Source organism: Vigna umbellata, chromosome 1, assembly GCF_029865625.1.
Source record: "Vigna umbellata cultivar VRB3 chromosome 1, Vumbellata_1.0, whole genome shotgun sequence".
Classification (NCBI taxonomy): Eukaryota; Viridiplantae; Streptophyta; class Magnoliopsida; order Fabales; family Fabaceae; genus Vigna; species Vigna umbellata.
This window is the reverse complement of record NC_142165.1, coordinates 75,171,845-75,192,691: the sequence shown is the minus strand read 5'-3', so window position 1 is coordinate 75,192,691 and position 20,847 is coordinate 75,171,845. Positions and strand designations below refer to the sequence as shown.

Genomic DNA, 20,847 nt, shown 5'->3' with positions numbered 1-20,847 from the left:
CAAGAAAATCATAGAAAAGAAGAGCTCAAGAAAAGAAAGATACTCTTAAGCTTCATCATAATATCCACTTGAAGGAAGAAGTAATTGAGTGAAACACCTAGAAATTCTCTCAAGCCTCATTGTTATATATACTTACCTTGTGAGCGAAGAAAAGAGAGAAAAAGAAAAGAGAAAAAGAAAAGTCAAGCAGTATTCTTGAGTATTATAGTATTATTTGCTTACTTTTGTAAGATGAGAGAAATTTAGGTGGTTACTATGGTTGTTATGGAGGAGACACCAGGTTCGTTGATGGTGGTGCGTTGGTTGCACTGTTGGTGGTTCGCGTTTTGTGTCGGCATTTGGGTTTGTGCAATTTGGGTTTGTGCGATTTGGCTGAAGTTGAAGGTAATTTGGCTTCTTCTTATGGTGGCACAAGGGCTTTTATGGTGGTCTGAAGGTTTTCACAGTGTTGGTTCGCAAAGGGAGGTTTATCATGGCTGGTGATGGCTGATGAGGTTAATGGAGGATGAGATGCTCTATGGGTGATGAGGAATGAATTTTCTATGGTTTTTTGGAAACATTTTCAAAATAGGATTCTGCTTCCATATCTTTCTATTTTTTTTTCTTTTACTTTACTAAATTCCTTGTCATAATTTAATTATTTTCATGTAATAAAATGATCCACCTCAGCATATTTACTATGCACCACGTCATCACATTTTAACGCTGTTTTTTACCACTTAACGGAAAAGGCTTAATTGTTACGATTTTACAAAATTTAAGACTTAATTGAGACTATTTTCAACAAAAGGACCCACTTGAGATTTCTCAATAAATACGAGGACCATCCGAGGGTTTAAACCTAAGAAAAAATGTGAATTTGGAAGGAGACAGTTTCAATATCGAGGACATGTTATATATAGCCAAGGAGTGGAAATGGACCAGGAGAAGGTTACTATTGTGCAAGAGTGGCCTATACCAAGGACAATTAAAGCTCTAAGGGGATTTCTAGGCCTTATAGCGTATTATAGACGGTTCATAACGGATTATAGCCAAATAGCAAGGCCATTAAGAAACCTAGTGAAAAAGGGTCAGTTTGAATGGAATCAACAAAGCACAAAAGTGATGCAAGCTCTTAAGAAGGCTATTACCACTGCACTAGTGGTGACCCTGCCATATTTCTCCTAAACGTTCCATGTGTATTGTGATGTGTCAAGGAAGGGGATTAGGGCTCTACTGTCACAAAACAATAGGCCTATTCCTATTTCAACAAAACCTTATTTGATTGCTCTCTTTCGAAGTCTATTTTGAGAGGAGTTGATGGCTTTAGTTCTAGCCATTCTACACTAGAGGCTCTATCTACTTAGGTAGAAATTTATGGTTCACACAGTCCCAAGGAGTTTGAAGTACTTCTTGGAACAAAGGATCACCACCCAAAACCAGCAAAATTGGTTGGCTAAATTGTTGGGGTGTGAATTTGAGATAGTATACAAAAATGAGGATTCTAATAAGGTGGCAGATGCACTGTCATAAAAATTTAAAGACAAGGTTGAAGGGGAGATGGAAATGAGGGTGATTGCAAGGTCCTTCTGGCAGGATTTTCAGACATTCTTGGGGAAAGTGGAAGGGATCCAACCTCACAAAAGATCAATGAGGATTTGGAAGAATATGCAGACTCACACCCTTTGTTTACCCTGGAACATGATCGCCTCCACTACAAAGGGCGATTAATCCTATATGCCAATTCATCCTAAATCCCGAAGTTGATAGCTAAATACCATATAACTCCAACAGGGAGACATTCCTGGGTGTTTTGCACGTATAGAAAAGTTGTCCAATCCTTGTATTGGATAAAGATGAAGAAAACCGTGATGGGTTTTGTGGCAACATATATGGTGTGTCAGCAACATAAATATCTAGCCTCCTTCCTTACAACCCTTATCTATTTCGCAGGTATGGGATGAGATTAGCCTAGAATCTATTGTAAGCCTACCTAAATCTAATGGATATGATGCAATTTTGGTAGTGGTGGATAGGATCAGCAAGTATGGCACTTTATCCCCATTAAACACCCTTACTCAACTAAGGCCATTGTTGATATTTTTGTAAAGGAAGTAGTAAAGCTCCCTAAAATTCCCTCATCTATAGTAAGTGATAGGGATCCTACTTTCCTAATCTTGTTTTGGAAGGAGTTATTCAGACTACAAGGCACACAATTGCATATGAGCACAACTTATCACCCCGAATCAAATGGACAAACATAGCTGTTGAATAGAACCGTGGAAACTTACTTGAGATGTTTAAGTTCTGAGCAACCTAAGAACTGGAATAATTTTATACCCTGAGCAGAATACTGGTACAACACCAGTTTCCAAGGTTAAACTAAATGTACTCCTTTAAGATAGTGTATGGAAGACCCCCTCCATCCCTAGCCCGTTTTTGTACCAAGGGAGACAGTCGTAGAGATAGTGGCAGAAGAGTTTATGAGTAGGGATCAGGCTCTCAAAAAACTACATTATCACCTATTAAGAGCTCAGGAACAAATGATAAAATTTGCCAACAAAAGACGCAAACTTCTAAGATAAAGGTGGGGGAATTAGGTGTATTTAAAGATTTGGCCTCATAGACAAGTATACATGCCAACCATATTACACCTAAAGTTGTAAGCTAGATATTATGGTCCCTTCAAGGTGTTTCGACGAGAGGGACATGTTGCTTTCAGATTACAGCTGCTCGACACAACACACATCTATCCAATCTTTCATGTGTCTCAATTAAAGATGGTTATGGGAACTCAACAAGTGGAGAAAGAGTTGCTAGAGGAATTGGAGGGGAGAACAACATTTGGTTTCCCTCACAAGGTGCTACAAAGGAGGAAAAATCAACAATAAGGAGAACTAGTACAGTAAGTTCTCACTGAGTGGCAAGAAGGGGGATCAGAGACAACTACTTGGAAGGATAAGGCCACCATACAGGATCAATTCTTAGATTTTAACCTTGAGGACAAGGTTATTCAAACTGTGGTGTGTAATGATAAGACTATGAAGGTCTATGTTAGAAAAAAGGGAGTTAAAACCAGGACATAAGTTGTAGGGGTTTAGGGTTGTTACCTAAGGGGAAAACTATACCGGAGGGTGTCTTTTAGAGGGAATGATTATTTTTGTAATTGAGAGAGCTAGACAGGAACTATGACATCATGTGTGAAGGGAAGCATTATCCCTTGATTATATTCAAACACCGCAATTGTTAGTAATAAAGTTGTTTTTCCTGTGCTGAGTCTGAGTCACTGGAGTTCTTTGGATCAAATGAGAACTTTAAGAACCTTCTTAGCTTCTTGTTGTCACCGAGAAACCTATCATAATCTTTTCAACTTCATTATATCTTCATAAAAATTTGGGTGAAAAGAATTAAATTTCTTTAAAACCCTTGGGTGATCGAAACATTACGAACAAATTCTATATGACTTTTATTATTAAGCAAGATTTTCGTAAACAAAAACAAAATTAAGTTAGAGTTAAACTAAGGATTTAGGAACAAAAATAAAACCACCCTAAAAATCCTATATCAAAATTTTTACCTGAACACTTGTTTCTGCATGATGTAAATGAAATAGAAATTTCGCAAAAATTTTGTTTTTTTATATACAATATACAAATGATACAGTTGCACAAAGCCATTATGCCATAATGTTACATGATGTATACAAATGATACACCAATTACTCTTTAACAGATAGCATAAGCAGACAAATTGCTAACACCATGGTTTTTCCACCTAGTTTCTTCCTTCAAAGACACAATTGCTATGCACAGCAAAACATCAGTATGGAATTAGTCTTTCCAGAACATCAAGAACCTCGATAGAAATGAAGGAGGATAAACTCAAGGGCAATTCCTTTGCCATGGAAAAAGAAGCACAAAAGTAGCAGCCTCTTCTGTTTTACAGTTACCAAAGGAAGAATCATGTTGCCAATAAAACAACTCTTCCTGATCCAACCATGTATGGCCTTTGTATGAAATCAAGGGTGCAAAATTACCCCACCACACCAGGTCATCACCGTTCATGTTGTATGACCAGCCATCTATTTTGCAGCGTACCAGTTTTGAGCACACTTGGCATCGACGGAGAGGCCAACCTTGAGAAAATTCTTGCCATTAAAGGGTTTTTCCATGCACTCGACAACTATGGCCTTAGCAACCTCGGCTGACTCTGTTGGTCCTTCCAATATGACTTCATCATGAACCTGATTTTCCGTAGCCAAAACTCTTAGCTAACATTAAGAGTTGAAACATCATAAAGGAATGGAGTGATAAAGGGCAACACAGATATGAAAGTAATACAAAGATGATGTCATGAGAAGTTAAAGGAGAAAATGGAGCATTAAGAGATGTATTAGTTAAGCAATCTGAAGCATCCATGGTTAGGAAGTTCAATGCTCATGACATTCAAATATTAAAGATCAGAAAATGAGGAATTGAAGAGAGTGCCAAAATGGAAAAATGTCAAAGCAACCAATGTATAAACTGGAATATTATGAAAAGTGGAAAATAGTAGAAGGCAAGGAAAATACATCAATCAAGATGCCACGATTATGCTTATTTGAAAAGAATAATTTGTATAGCTTTTCTATCAACAGCCAGTTGCTTAAGCAGACTACTTGGAGCATTTTGCTTCACCATTCAAAGATTGGAATAATGAATTTTAATGAAATTGAATAGGTAAAGTATCAAAGAGTTTGGTTCGGTAATACATCCAACAGTAACACAAAAGACACTATTTCATTGATCAATAGAAATTATGTTTCAGAGTTAATGTACTCTTTCACTGATACTTGTCTGTGCCCTATTCTCTCAAAAGTGAATAAATATATTATTGAAAGCAAACCTGTGTGAACATACTTAAATGAAACTTGACAAAAAGTGAGCACAAATAAAAAGCAGAAAATTCTTGACAAAAATATTAACCTGTAGAAGTAACTTCCATCCAAGCTCCTTCAACTTCTTATTTTTGGATATTTGTAACATGGCACACATAGCAACATCAGCTGCACTACCCTGTAATATTTGACAAATCAGAAGAGCCAAAAAAAGAAAGGCATGAAGGTGGAGATGGATCAAAACTCATGGATTAAAAATAATATACATCTATTTGCAATAGAAAAACACCATCAATACTCTCCTATGCTGTTTAGAAACATGGAGGCTTACTTTTAAAGAAGCCACTCAGTGAAACTCTACACACACACTGATAGGATATAATATGATAGGTTATAATGGATAATAGGTGCAGGACAGAGGAAACAGTTAAGAATTAATTGTTAGTTGGTTAGTTGGTTGGGAGGAGCCTTTGTAAGAAGGCAGGAAGGTCTTGTGTGAGGGTAGCTTTGGATATTCAGTGTATTTGACAGGAGGTTGTTCCTGTGGAGGGAGAGTGCTCTCTTGGGGAAAGATTGTAAACACTTCATCCTTTGATTACAGAAGCAATATACATACATATTCTTTCTTTTGTGTGTGAGTGGGTACTGTGAGGAGTGAAAGATTGATTTTTGACTAAAGAAACCTATCACACACACACACCGATGACATGTCTGGTGAGAATATTGTTTATTACATTTACTTTATACATGGAAACCTTTTCTTTAATATAATAGACAAATAGCTGACAAGAATAATGAAATCTGATAAGAAATTAAGAACAATGCAGTTAGCCTTTCATATGATTTTATTCACAGATTTATATAAATTATCATTTTAATATAAACTTTGACTTGTGATGTTTTCACAAGCCTAATGTAACGCACCATTCACTGTGGTTCTTAGAGGGAAAAAAGGTTAAAGGTTCCAAGAGATATGAATGTAACTGATTATATAGTAAACCCCTCCAGTAAGAACAAGTCACCTTTTTTATATGGTAGGACTGCTATCAACTAATTGGTACAGTCTACATTTACTATATGTAACCATCAAAGTTGAGAATAGTGACATACAGAAAGGGAGTGTTGCAGACTATTGTATAAAAGTATATGAAAGATCAAGGACCTGGACTGGTGTATTGATAGCAGCTCGCTCAATATGACCTCTATGGTAGCTATGATCTGGGTCTATCTTTGGAAACCTCCGGGCTCGCCCTAGCAATGTGTGCACCCGTTGAAATTTACAGGCTTCTTTTTTACGTTCTTCTTGCCATTTCAACACTTCTTTTCTGTCATTGTACCAAAGGTCAACTGTTCTCCTAGCCTCTTTCACAGAAACCTGAGAGAAAAATATATGTAACTTTGTTTGGACAACCAAATCAATAATGAAGGGGACTTGTAAACTATTTAAGCCCTTCACAATAAATTACAGAATGGAAGGTACCTTCCAATCCCTTGATAGCCCGATTGCAGTCTTTCCATACGCAATTGAGAAGTTAAGCATTTTGGCTTTTCTTCTTTCTGAAGCAAAGGCATCCTGAAATGAAAAAGAAACGTAATAGATAAATGCTTTTTAAATCATCACGCTGGCAGACCTAAACACTATTAAAGTGAAAGAAACTAACACCCATGAGTACAAAATGCTTTTTATTTATGAGATACAGTTCCGATATATTTCCGACAGGTACCTAATCCAAATGTTTTCTGATAAAGAACTTAAATTTATCTATTTAAGTACATACTCCTATATGTTATCCTGTATTTCTTTAAAGGTTTATTTTTCAAGTTACTTGAGGGTCACTCTTAATTGGTTCCATTCCCTAAAGATAAATTACTTAGAACATAAATGAAGACAGAAAATAGCCTTTAAATTTAGCACGTCTTAATTGTATCATGTGTTCAATGCAAACAAAGAATACTCATAACTGAAATACAATGAGCTACAATATAATGAGACATACCAAACTAACAAAATACTTTTGGGTATCTAACATCAAGGCTACTACTGGTTATGGTCTACATTAAATAGATCAGAAGACAATATACCTTCAGGAGAGGAACTGGGGGTTTGTCTTCACCAGGCTGAGGATTCCACTCAAGAAGCACTTCCTTTCTCTCAACTGCTTCACGAATATATGGGTACATATTCATTGCAGTTCTTGAATGAAAATCTCCACCAGCTTCAAAGGCTTCCAACATGCTCTTACAACCAGCAAGATGTGCAAGAATCCTAAGTTCCAACTGCAACAGTACGCAACGCAATCAACAGAATGAAATTTCTAGTAACTAGTTCAATTAGATAAGTAAATTGCGAACCTGTCCATAATCAGCAACTATAAGAGAATTCCCTGGAGCAGCTACGAATGCTTGACGGATTTTGTACCGGTCCTTTTCCAAAGCAGGTTGGTTCTAGTTTATGAAATATATATGTTAGATTAAATTGAAAGATTTAAAATCCAATGATTTATCTACAGTATACAATACCCATGCTTGAATTTCAAAGTTCAACTTAAAAAATCAATTAGATTCACAATTATTGTAAGTTGTTAATGTACATGAAAACTCAATTTACTTAGTTTGATTCTTCTTTTTCAAAAATATTTTCAGTGTATAAAACCATTTATATATCTCCACCTGACAGTTTAAACTTTTAAGATGAATCATGACATGGTATTACCTCATACTTATCCATAACACTTATAACTCTGATACCACTCTTTAAACATAAACAAAATGATTTTATTCACCAAATAAAGAGAAATACACATCTTACTGTTCTCAAAAGGTAAAACTGTCATCTGAACAAAATCTTTACAACCAAAAAGATTTACTTTGTGAAAATATTAAAACTAACTAATGAAATTGCTCCCAAAACTATCCCCATAACTCTCATCTTTACATCGCATCTTCCTTAGCACTCCGTACTATCATATGCTCTCATAATAAATCACAATCATCGCAGATAGAAACCACGACCACATAACATAAGGATGAGCTAACACATAATCCACTATCACAAATTATCCATATAACAACCACAACTTCACACACAATGTCAATCGTTGTCTCGCCTCAAGATCTCTAACTCGCAAAGTCACTAGTTCCCATAGTACACCCACTACCTAACACAAAGCTGCTAGCTCACACAGAGCTATTGGATATCCTGCTTATGTGAAACTACAAACCCTTACTCTCTTAGAGTTTCAATTAATTGCTCACATAGAACTATCTACTATTTGCTCAAGCATAGCTCCCAACCACTTGCTTCGTAGAGCGAGCCAGATATCTCAACCCACACAGGATTACCAGTTGTACCACTCATAGAGATTATTAGCCATTTGCTCACACAAAGCTAAACTCCTCACTGCTTACACAGAGACTTACAGAGAGAGTCCACTCCCCACTACTCACTAAGAGACTTACGGGCAGAGTCCTCGATGCCCATTTCCTACTGCTCATACAGATTATCAGTCATTCGCTCACAAAGAGCTAAACTCCTTATGAACATTCCCCACTGCTCACATATAAACTTACAAGCGAACTCCTTGAAGTCCATTCCCCACTGCTCAACGAGACCTCCTCCTCGCCCAACAAAAATGTCCCATGTGAGCTCTCTAGATTTTTCAGAAACCCTTTTCTCTCTACAAGAGTTTCACTTGTGCAATGAATAAGTCACAAATTTGCTCAGCAAGAATTACCTCTACCCAGCAAAACAAAATTTCCTACTGCTAAGATTCAAACTCAAGGCCTTTCGCTTACCAAACGAGCACTCTAATCAATTGAGCTACCACTCCATTTGTTTATTTTCCTAATTATAATATTTTTCTAGGGTCTTAGTTTAAACTTTTAAGATGAATCATGACATGGTATTAGGGCCTCATGACCAAGTGGTCTAGAATTGGAAGCCTGCCACTCCCATGCTTCTAACAAAATGTTGAGTTTCAGCATATTTAGGCTTGTGCATTTTTCATACTTCAAGCCCAAATGGGACTTGTGTGAGAGATAACGTTTACAAGACCATTTATGTGTTTTCACTCAATGGGTTTGTTAGATATATTATCTTTATTTTATATTTATCTTTTATCTTTAATTAGTTTGTTATTATTTCTTATTTGTATTTTAAGCTTAGTCCATATTTCTTCTATTATAAATAAAGGACTCTATGTATATTGAACGCAAGGGAGATTAATCTCATATATAGTTTTTAGTATATTCAACTGGGTTAAAGCTTTGGAATAATTTATTCATAACAAAATACAGAAAAAACAAATTAATGTACAGTCCACAGGAAGTATAAAAGAATTTTTACTAAAATAAGAGAGGTCATGAACTAAACTTACAGCAAACAGGAAAACATTGGCATATGTTTTTATTACTAGGCTTAAAGTAACAGTTTTTGCATATCACTAGTAATAGATAGCCGTTATTGTCAATAATGAGTTGTTCTATTACTACAGTAAGAATTTAACATTGTCAAGAACCAACTGTTCTAAAAGCTTAAACTATTAGGTGAGGATTTATATTTAACTTGGCTTATCATATTACGTTCTTTGAGCTTGAAGCATGGAATATGTACAGGTGTACCATGTACCTGGTGCTTAAAAATAAAAATTGTTTGAAGAAGAATGGAAGCAACAATAATCAAACTAACTACTTCGTCATAAAGGCTTTTATATCATATCAAGGACCAACTCTCCTAAATGCACAAGTTATTAAGTGAAGCCACATAAATGGCTTCATATCTTATAAACATAAAAGGATAGAATTATACCATCGTCAATAAATAAATATATACATATATGAAGGATTGAAAACAATAGCACTTTAAAAATTAAAGTAAACCAAGAGCGAAGTCTTGAAAATTATAAAAACCTGCAGATTTGGCCTTCTTGCTGATAAGCGTCCAGTCTCTGTGTTGATATTTATGGAACAATGAATACGATCATCTTTTCCTGATATATTATGACCCTGCCAATGAGAACAGATTAAACTAACATATACACACATAACCTACAAACTTGAATGTATACACAACCTTTAATATACCAACAACACCCTCTTAGGTTAATGCAAGCATTGGATTAATCAAGTGATCTCAAATTCCATCCTCTCCTTCCTCCAGCACACAAACAAAAACTAGCTTACTACTTATATTGCACTATCAACCCTATTGATGCCAATCCCGCTGGGTAAGCTGAGTTTATAGGGTAACATGAAAATCAATAAACAAACCAGACAAGGGATATTCAAAATAAAAAATTTAAAAAGGAATATCACCTGCAGGGGAAGGATGAAGTTAGATATCAAAGAATCGATTGAACAGACTTCACATAAAGCAGCAATGGCATGACAAGCCTCTTTCCCTTCTTCCTCTGTTGGAAAACAAGAAAGAGCTGTTCCGTAGACCGATTTGTCTATTTCTTCAGGTAAATCTTCACTTTGAGAGGGATTTCCATCTTCAACATCAAGATCCACATCACAAGCCTCATTGAAGTCATATTCAGCAGAAACTTTGCCAGCCAGGACTTTTAAAGCATCACCACTAACTGAGGGCCGACCACTTGGTGTGTATATCTCAACATTCAGGTTGTATCCAATGCTAGTCAACTTAATATCACGAAATTTTGTAGGAGCTTTCTTGCCTTCTGCAATCACTTTATTAACATTGGGAATTTTGAAAATCTGCTCAGTTGGAATTACATCATTATGGTTTTTCCTGTAATGAATACTGTAGCAAGTGAAAATGAAAGCTTTACTTTATCTATATACTTCAACAACTTCATCAAAACCAGTGGAGAAAAATGTTTGTATATTGAATCATAACTTTATCCCCCTTAATGAGCTCAGCTAGAGAAAAAGAAATATCAAAGAATGTGGTAACAATCATGGATACATTGTGTTAGAAGTGGACTTTAAGCCTAACTCAATCACCGAGGTATATATATCTCGAGTGTGGGATTAGACATTTTTAATGGGTGATCCGATAGCAGCCCGATAGCGGGTGGAACAATATGCCCAGCAAACAACAAATTATCGCTAGGATAGGCTCTAACCATGACTCTGATATCATGTTAGAAGTGGACTTTAAGCCTAACTCAACCCCACAAAACCGGCTTGTAGGGTGAGGTTTGCACCCACTTATAAACTATGAATTGGTTTTATCTCTAGTCGATGTGGGACTTTCAACACATTGTACTAAGGACCTTCATATATACAAAGAAAATAGATCTATAACTCTAGTGTACAGATCAAGGTCAGCCACTTTATGATTGACACTGAATAAAATATCATATTCTTCAAAAATGAAAAACCTGAAAAATTCTAAGTGCTGACATTATACAGAGCAAGATGGTATTGATAAAAATATCTTGAAACAGTAAAACTCAAACTTCAAAACTTTTTTTCCCTCTGGAATAGAGAATACAACAAAATGATAAGACAAGCACATATCCAGAACATTGACAAGTATATAGTTAAATTAGACTTTACAGTGTATATTGTTTCAAGAGAAAAAGAAATATCATACAGCCATTTATTGCCCTAACTAGAAATAAAGAAGCTAGTTAACATAATTCATAAAATATGATCAAGTTATTAAAACAAAACAAACAAGAGTCTCAGTATAATACCAAACAGCTCTTTCCCCAAAAATCAACTACCACATATATGCAGTTAGTATTAACAGGAGCCTTCATGTAGCAACCAATTTGTTTAAGAGAAAAAGCATGCTTGATAAACTATAATGATATCAACATAATGAATATCTCTAGTATTTTTACAAAGCATATTTCAGTATAGTTCAGATTGCATGATATCTATCATTCACCAAAGAAAATATTGTATATCAATTTCTACTTCAAAACCATCAATTTTTTAAGATAGAAACATGCTCCGCGCAAGATTTAAATGATGAGCACCTGTTAATGGTGCCACCAAAGAGAAGTACTCGCAACTGTGCATCACTTCCAACATTCATATACTTGGCATCAGGACAATATCTAGATGCCCATTTTCGGAATCTATTAACAGCTGCCTCTTGCTCTGCTTTGGCCACGTCTTCTATGCCTTTAAGATATAACCGATCAACTAACATTCCCTCTGATTCCATTTTGACTAGAAGCTCACCAAATGGCTGCCAATATTCCTGATAGAAATCATACATGTTTTTGTGTAAAACAGGTAGACTATCAAGATTCCAAGGCATGTCTGAAAGATGACCTTTTAGGCTCTCATAAAGCTTTAGAGTGCTTCTAGCATCTAAGACAGAGTAACATATCCAAGGTATTCGCTCATCTCTCTGCAGCACATCAACAGGAACAATGGTAGTCATTTTACCCTCAGATCCATCTATCTTCACCTTTTTCTGGCCAAATATAGTTGTCATGGACACCTTACCAATCAAATCCTTTTCATGGTCCAGCTTAGCCCTAGCCATTACCTCTCTGTCACCTGTAAGTCCTTCAAGAGAATAACCACCAACCCAGCGCCTGGATGAATCCCACAGCCGTGCCATGTGCATTGTATCAGCATGAAATCCAGAAACCTTAAATCCATAGTTTTGTATAACATGACAGTCAAAGCTATAGTTATGCCAGACCTACAGAATGCACCAATGACTTCGTTACTTCAAAATTTATTTTGAATCCCATATCACTAACCCAGAAGTAATATGGAGCCATTTTGAATTTATGAAGCTTAAATGCACCTGTATAACCTTTTAAAAACTAATTTATACGAAATAGTCTTTTAAAGCTTTTTCTGGAAGCTACTGTTTTGAATTTCAGAAAAAAGCATTTCAGCTGCATTTTTTAATACTGTAAGAATAAATGATTTTGAAAGTGAAATGCTTTCACTTTTTCTTTAAATAGAATTAATTTTGGTGTTTCACCTATCAAACTGTTCAAAAAATTCCTGCATTTACACTTCAAAAGAGATTCTCTTCTACCATTCAAACAAAATCAATTATTCTAAACTTTTATAATATTATTCCCAAACACAAATCAATTTTTTAATATCAATTCTTCAAAAATTAATTTTTATAAAATATAGGCTAAGCAGGCCTTGAAAGGTGCAATGTCAATGATAGGATTTAAAACATAAAAAGGGTCCGCAATAAGAGAAGGTTACCTTTTTGATGGATGAATCTTGAAAAAACTCAGCAAACTTATTAAAGATCTCTTTACCTCCACCGTCAAGTACATCTACCCAAATACATGACTTTCCACCTCCAAAATCAGCTTCTGGACCCGAATAAATACTGAAGCATATTATCTCCCCATGATCTACAGGTGTTTCTTGTTTGACATCTATCTTGGCCACCTTTGACGACATTAAAAGTTGGTATATTACATTTCAACATTTATGAAATATCCATGATGAGATTCATACTAATACATTAGCTAATATGCACTCAATTGAAGAAATGGCTTAAGAATACAATATATCACTTCAATGAGTATGATTTATAAAGGACAAATTCACTGAACTTGACAAGAATCCAGATATGAACACTGCTGCAATCAAGGAAAAACCATAATATACGCTAAAAAAGACAAGAGCTGTACCTCAGTATCACATGCATGAATAAGATGCCTGTAATTTACTGTAAGCATCTTAGCAACTTCCTCAGCAAGAGAAATATTATTAACAACCAATATGTCTTCATAGATACTACAAAGTCTGCCTCGAAGTTTTAATTGTTCAGAACTACGTGCCTTTTTAACAGATGTTGCATTGGCTTCATACTTTGCAATTGTCTCCAAATTGCATTTGTCTTCAACTTTATCAACCTTCTCCTTAAGGATCTTTGATGGAGGTACCTTTAACAGAGTGTCCACCCTTTTGGTGTCAAGCAACTCTTTTGAGTTCTTTAATTTAGAATGTTTAACAGAAGGCAAGGCAGGTTCATCAAGATCCTGCTGCACATGAGTGTGCTTCACATTACTAGAAACAGCCTGTTCCTGACCAGTGGAAGTAACTGCATTCGGCGCAACCCTGTTATTCTGCAAGTGCATTTCGTTTTTACTTATAGATAATTTATAACATTCCTCAACCCAGATTTGGGTACCAAGGTTCGTGGGAAATCCAGTTAATCCCATAATCTTAACCTGACTATTAGAGGGATGTAAAGGAACCAACTCTTCTTCACATCTCCTTTCCTCCAACATGCCATATGACATGTCAGAAAATTTCTTAACTGAAATATGTACAGGAGATTTATGGCTATACTCCACGTCCTTAAATTTATTCAACCCAAAAGGTGTTCTCTTTAGGCAGGAATAACCTTTTCTGAAAGACAATGCACTATGTCGAATGATATTGTTGGCAATCAGAATTGATTGGATTTTTCTTCTGCAAGTCATATCATGCACAGAAAATTAAAAGAAAAAATAAAAGGAACCAATCAAAGGAATATAAAGGCATATTTAGATTTTCAGTTTAATATGAAGAAGAAACAGCATGAGAACATTCAAGAAAAAGACCCCACAGGTGTGAGCTAAAACAATGCATATTTTGACTTCTGAAATGTCACAATTAATATTAGAAAATTTCCATTTTCCTGTATATCATATGTGGCAACGTACTCCACATTTGCATATAGTTAATCCCAGGATCATATGCAGTTGCCAGCTTTTATGTGAGATTGTAACAAACCAGGAAGGTTCAAAAACCTTTCCATTATGGAAGTCAACAACTAACACAAACAATATCATATGCAGTTGCCAGCTTTTATGTGAGATTGTGTATCAAACAAGGAAGGTACAAGAATCTTTCCACTATAGAAGTCAACAACTAACACGAACAATTTTAGCTTAGTCTTTGTTTGATCCGTAATGCAAGACATATTATTCCAAATAAAAAAGTGTAGAGAAGAGAAAACAATTTGAAGTCCATAGAACCTTGATATCAGTTACCCTTTACGATTTAGACCTTACCATTCACTTTTTAGTAACTTGCCGTTCAAGGATGGATTCTTCATTTTAATTTTAACTTTTTAGTCACTGGTTGAAAGCTTAGCAACTAAAACATTTGAAAACTGTGAACAGAAGATCGATAATAATAATTTTGTAAGTCTGTACTCTCTGTTATTTAATTAATGAATGATAATACAAACTTATAGCATGAAAAAAAAACCGAAATAAAACCAACCCACTAATTTCACACAGGAAACGTGGGTTGAAAATAACTACTGAGCTAAAAAATAGCTATATCCCTAAAAATTAGCTCTATCCCTAAATGCTTGGGTCAGTAACTGACCTTTTATTTAAAAACTAGAAACTGCAATTTAAAACACAATAAATATTTACCAACATTCCCTCCCTTAAACTAAATATTGAAGAACAATTTAGTTTACTTCAGATGCTTCAATCACACCTAACATGCTCCTGAGTTTTAAGAATTGCTCTAGCTTTAAAGGCTTAGTCATTATATCCGCTATCTGATTCTGTGTGCTGCAATGACTTAGTTCAACGCTTCCATCTTTAACAAGATTTCTTAGGAAGTGAAACCTTATATCTATATGTTTATTTCTACCATGGAGGACTGGATTTTTGGACAATTGGATAGCTGAATTATTATCACATAAAACCAGAACTTTATTCTGATTTTTTAAACCGAGAGTCTCCATAATTCTCTTAATCCAAATACTTTGACAAGCACAGGAAGCAGCTGCTATGTACTCAGCTTCAGTTGTAGATAATGTTACCACTGGTTGTTTTTTTGATGACCAAGAAACAACTCCAGACCCTAGAAAAAATACAAATCCAGATGTACTCTTCCTATCATCAACATCTCCTGCAAAGTCACTGTCTGTATAGCCTATTATGTTAGTACTCTCCCCTTTCTTGTAGTAAATTCCAAATTCTGTAGTGCCTTTTAAATATCTCAGTATTCTTTTAGCAGCTAGCCAATGATTCTCTGTAGGATTAGTCATAAATCTGCTAATTAGACTTACTCCATACATTAGATCTGGTCTTGTAGCAGTCAAGTACATGAGACTTCCAACCACTTGTTTGAATAGAGTAGCATCCACTTTGGTTCCTGCTTGATTTCTTAACAGTTTTGTTCCTGGTACAATAGGATTCTTCACTGCATTGCACTCCTTCATACCAAACCTTGATAATACATCTTGAACATATTTCCTTTGACACATAAAAATTCCATGTGTATGCTGCAGAATTTCTATTCCAAGGAAATATCTCATTCTTCCTAAATTTAACATAACAAATTCTGACATCATTGAATTTCTAAAATCATCACACATGCTCTCATTATTTCCAGTGTATATTAAATCATCTACATATAAGCTCACAATTAAAATGTTACCTCCCTTTGATTTTGTAAACAATGTGTGTTCACAAAAACACCTTTCAAAACCATTACTCATGAAGTATGTCTCTATCTTGTTGTACCATGCTCTTGGTGCTTGTTTGAGTCCATAAAGAGCCTTTCGTAACTTGTATACCTTGCCTTCTTCACCTTTTTTCACAAAACCAGCGGGTTGCTGCACAAATATTTCCTCCTTGAGATCCCCATGCAAAAATGCACTCTTCACATCTAACTGAAAAATAGTCCAACCATATTGAGCTGCTGTTGAAAGAATGATGCGTATGGTATCCATCTTGGCCACTGGTGCAAATACTTCTGTGTAGTCTACTCCATATTGTTGTGCATACCCCTTAGCCACCAACCTAGCTTTGAATTTGTCAATTTCTCCATTTTCTTTGAGTTTGGTTTTAAATATCCATTTGACTCCAATTGGCTTGACTCCTGTTGGCAGATCTATTAAATCCCATGTTTTGTTCTTTTCTATGGCCTCCATCTCTCTCTCCATTGCATTTCTCCAAGTTTTGCTTTTGACAGCTTCTTCAAATGTCACTGGATCATCTGCTATCACCACCATTGCTTCTTCACTATCTTCATCTGAGAGGCCTTCTCCCTTTTCATAATCAATCATCCAAACTGGTTCTCTTCTACATCTTCTAACCCTCTCTTCAACTGAAGTATCAATCTGTGGAAGATGAGACTCATTTTGATCAATGTTAATTTCAATAGTACCTTCATTTAAATTTTGTACTGCCTGCTGCCTTGAAGAATTTGCTCCATTCTGTTCAGTTTGCTCCTCGGTGTCACTATCCTGTGTTGTATTTTCACCCAAATCCAAAACAGTTTGTTGACTGTTTTTATCATGTTGCTTCCAATCCCAACCTTTTTCTTCTTCAAATATAACATCTCTACTGATAATGATCTTTTGACTGACTGGGTCAAACAATCTATAAGCCTTGGACTCATCACTCACTCCAAGAAGAACACATCTTTTACTCTTTTCATCCAACTTAACTCGCTGCTGATCTGGTGTATGTACATGAGCTATACACCCAAATACTCGAAAATAAGCAACAGAAGGCTTTATTCCACTCCAAGCCTCCTCAGGAGTTTTATCTTGTACTGCAATTGTGGGGCTTCTATTAAGAATATGAATACACCATCTTGTTGCCTCTGGCCAGAATATTTTAGGAACACGTCTTCCTATAAGCATTGACCGAACCATATTCATGATAGTTCTGTTTTTTCTTTCAGCAACTCCATTTTGCTGAGGAGTATAAGCTGCTGTCAACTGCCATTGTATGCCTCGATTCTTGCAAAAATCATCAAAAATCTTAGAATTGAATTCACCTCCTCTATATGTCCGTAAGCAAAGAATGTTTTCTCCAGCTTCCTTTTCCACCATTGATTTGAAACTTTTAAACAAAGAAAAAGTTTATGCCTTCTCACTTAAAAAATACACCCAAGTCTTACAGGACATATCATCAATAAAACTTAGGAAGTATTTTTTATTGCTGCTAGATGAAGGTTGAATAGGACCGCATAGATCTGCATGAACTAGCTGCAATTTTTCTGATGCTCTCCATAAGCTCCTCTTTGACATAGCATTTCGATGTTGTTTTCCAGCAAGGCAGTGTGTACACAAATCTTGAGGTGTAGTGATAGATGGCAGCCCATTCACCATTTGTTTTGAAACAAGAAATTTTAAGCCATCATAGCTTAAATGTCCCATTCGGTTGTGCCACAGTTGAGAATTATGTTCTACAGTGGCCTGAAAACATGTAGTATTTGTTGAAGTCACAGTAGCTGTAAGCACAAACATTCTGTTACTGCTCATGTTAACCTCCATAATTTGCCCTCTTTCAGGATGTACAATAGTGCACTTGTTGTATTGGATATTTATAGACAATCCCTTCTCTTGAAGTTGTCCTAAACTCAATAAATTATTTTTGAGTTCAGGAACATAATAGACATTTGATATCATGTATGGGACATTACTCACCACCAACCGTACACTTCCTTTCCCCATCATAGCAATGCGTGTATCATTGCCTAGCTTTACTTTGTGTCGGAAGTCTTCATCTAATTGTGTGAACCAATTTTTGTTACCACTCATGTGGTTACTGCATCCAGAGTCAAAAAACCACTCATTGTTCTTCCCCTCCTTAAACTCTACGGATGCCATTAACAAGAGCTCATCCTCTTGTTCCATCTTGTCGTCAACTTCAGCATAATTTGCCTTCTTCTCCCACTGAGGACATTCATACTGAAAGTGTCCTAGTTTATGACATTTGAAGCATTCAACTTCTGCTTTGTTGAATGATTGTCTTCCTCTACCTCTTCCTCGGAAGAAACCTCTTCCTCTTCCTCTTCCTCTGCCTCTCTCACTTTTCTCATATGTTACTGCCTGCATAACCTACTCTTCATCTATAGTCAACATCATTCGTTGTTCATGAACGAGGAGACTACTTTGAAGTTCATCAATTGTCATGGCTTCCATGTTGTTGGATTCTTCAATAGAACATACTACATAATTAAATTTCATAGTCATTGACCGCAAAATTTTTTCAGTAATAACATTTTCTTGCATATTTTCACCGCATGCTTTCATGCTCTTAGCAATCTTCAAAGTTCGGGCAAAGTATGAATTCACAGATTCTCCATCCTTCATTTGTAGGAGCTCAAAATCTTTACGTAGAGCTTGCAGTTGTGCACGTTTTACCCGGGTTGATCCTTGAAATTTCTGCTTCATTGAATCCCATATATCTTTGGATGTTTCATCATTGAGAATAGTGTCCAGAATTTCTCTATCAATTGCTTGATATAGATAATTCTTTATCTGCATGTCCTTCAACTTTTGCTCCTCCATTAGTTTAGTTTCAGCTTCTGTTACATTGGTAGAAACATCCGTAACACCATGTTCCACCAAATACCAAAACTCCTTAGACCTAAGAAAATTTTCCATCAATTTTGCCCAATGATCGTAGTGGCCATCAAATTTGGGAATTGATGGCTGCACATACTTGCTTAAATCTGCCATGCTTCAACTTTTCTAATGACTTTCTCTTAGTGTTTGCACTCTGTTAGTGTTTACTCTCACTCTAGGTTTACTCACACCCAATATGCAGTCAGACTTTTCTGGTTCAGGCCCCTGTGAAGGAGCTCTGATACCAAATGTGAACAGAAGATCGATAATAATAATTTTGTAAGTCTGTACTCTCTGTTATTTAATTAATGAATGATAATACAAACTTATAGCATGAAAAAAAAACTGAAATAAAACCAACCCACTGATTTCACGCAGGAAATGTGGGTTGAAAATGACTACTGAGCTAAAAAATAGCTATATCCCTAAAAATTAACTCTATCCCTAAATGCTTGGGTCAGTAACTGACCTTTTATTTAAAAACTAGAAACTGCAATTTAAAACACAATAAATATTTACCAACAAAAACTAATATCAAGACACAAGCAACCGTGAGTGAAATTTATATGGTGACCCCCCCTTTTTCTGGTGTGCAGTGCAAAATCTGCATAACCCTGACGAGTTGCCAATTTTACGTTTAATTTTGTTCAAATCTGTATACCATTTAAAGTGGAAACCATGTTCAAGCACTGGCAATACCAGAACTATCCATAAACTGAACATTCACCTTAATAGAAAACCTCCTAACAGATCATGACCAAAATGCTTCAGAGGCCATCTTCTGAACACACACAGACACTCAAATAAACTCCACAAAACCCTTTCTCAATCAAATCAAACTTCTCCTACACCTTTAATCAATACCTCCCCCACCCCGCTTATCACTTCAGAAACACCCGTAGAAACTAGAGACTCCACAAAACGCCATAAACAATGAACAAAACCATACTAAACAATTCAAACTTAATCCCCTGAAATGCAATATTCCCTATATCAAATGTTCAAACACAAAGAAAAACAAACCATGAAAACACAATAGAGTTCAGCTGAACAGTACTCCAGTACTCCATAATAGAAAGGCAAATTCTCCGAAACAATCTAACAAAGCAACCAAAAAAAGAAAAAACACTGCTCACATACCAACAACAAACAACATAACACCACCACAAAGACAAAAGTGACACCCAATGGAGAAAAAGTTAAAAACTTTGAAGGAAAAGCAACCTGGGGTGTGGTGATTGAGAGGGAGCCAAGAGGGACAGTGAAGAGAGAGCAGCACGGAAGTGGCGGGAACAAGAGGGGCAATATAAAGGGGTGGTCTGAGAAGAGAACCCCATGGTGGCAATCACACCCACAAGCCTCCCCAGCTTTGAGCCTTTTTGTTGGGGCAGTGGCAAAATGGTAAATAAGAGTCTCAGGGCCTTATTTGAGTTGGAAGAACACAAGTGAGTCTGTGAATGAACAAGAGTTTATATGGGAAAAGAGGGCGAAAAGGGTGCAAGTGAGTGAGAAAGAGAAAGAGAGAGCCCATAAACCCTGAAGCTTTGAAAATTCATGCAAGTGCAGAACAGAGAATGATGGAAAAAAAAATAAGGGAAATATCGTTGGAAAGGGGTCTTTTATGTTGTTTTTTTTATTGGGGAATTATGCAGAAACTACGTTCGGTTCGGGTTAGGTTACTAAAGTGCCTGCTGCTGACTACTAA

General features: G+C 36.0%; 1 protein-coding gene across 2 annotated transcripts; it reads right to left on the bottom strand.

Moving 5' to 3' along the window:
• Nucleotides 1-3,575: 3,575 nt before the first annotated feature.
• Nucleotides 3,576-20,741, bottom strand: LOC148206326 (DNA polymerase I B, chloroplastic/mitochondrial-like). 2 transcript variants are annotated; one of them, XM_088104224.1, is made up of 12 exons: nucleotides 20,367-20,741; nucleotides 13,456-14,242; nucleotides 13,019-13,210; nucleotides 11,809-12,488; nucleotides 10,169-10,619; nucleotides 9,764-9,859; nucleotides 7,208-7,300; nucleotides 6,938-7,132; nucleotides 6,336-6,428; nucleotides 6,018-6,230; nucleotides 4,944-5,033; nucleotides 3,576-4,222 (listed from the first exon to the last, which is right to left on the bottom strand). In XM_088104224.1, the coding sequence occupies exons 1-12, from the start codon at nucleotides 20,477-20,479 to the stop codon at nucleotides 4,061-4,063; spliced, it is 3,165 nt and encodes a 1,054-aa protein (XP_087960350.1). In that variant the 5' UTR covers nucleotides 20,480-20,741; the 3' UTR covers nucleotides 3,576-4,060. The 2 variants fall into 2 exon arrangements, with proteins under 2 accessions (XP_087960350.1, XP_087960351.1); XM_088104225.1 differs by having other exon boundaries at nucleotides 10,169-10,607; nucleotides 20,367-20,740.
• Between the last annotated feature and the right edge of the window lie 106 nt (nucleotides 20,742-20,847).

Bases quoted from the DNA above. Each gene is read 5' to 3' on its own strand.
- LOC148206326 (XM_088104224.1), bottom strand. From the start codon at position 20,479: ATGGGGTTCTCTTCTCAGACCACCCCTTTATATTGCCCCTCTTGTTCC. The intron at 13,211-13,455 runs GTACAGCTCTTG...ATGTCGTCAAAG, and splicing joins TTCATGCATGTGATACTGAG to GTGGCCAAGATAGATGTCAA. The intron at 7,301-9,763 runs GTTTTTATAATT...TTCATAAACTAG, and splicing joins CAAGAAGGCCAAATCTGCAG to AACCAACCTGCTTTGGAAAA.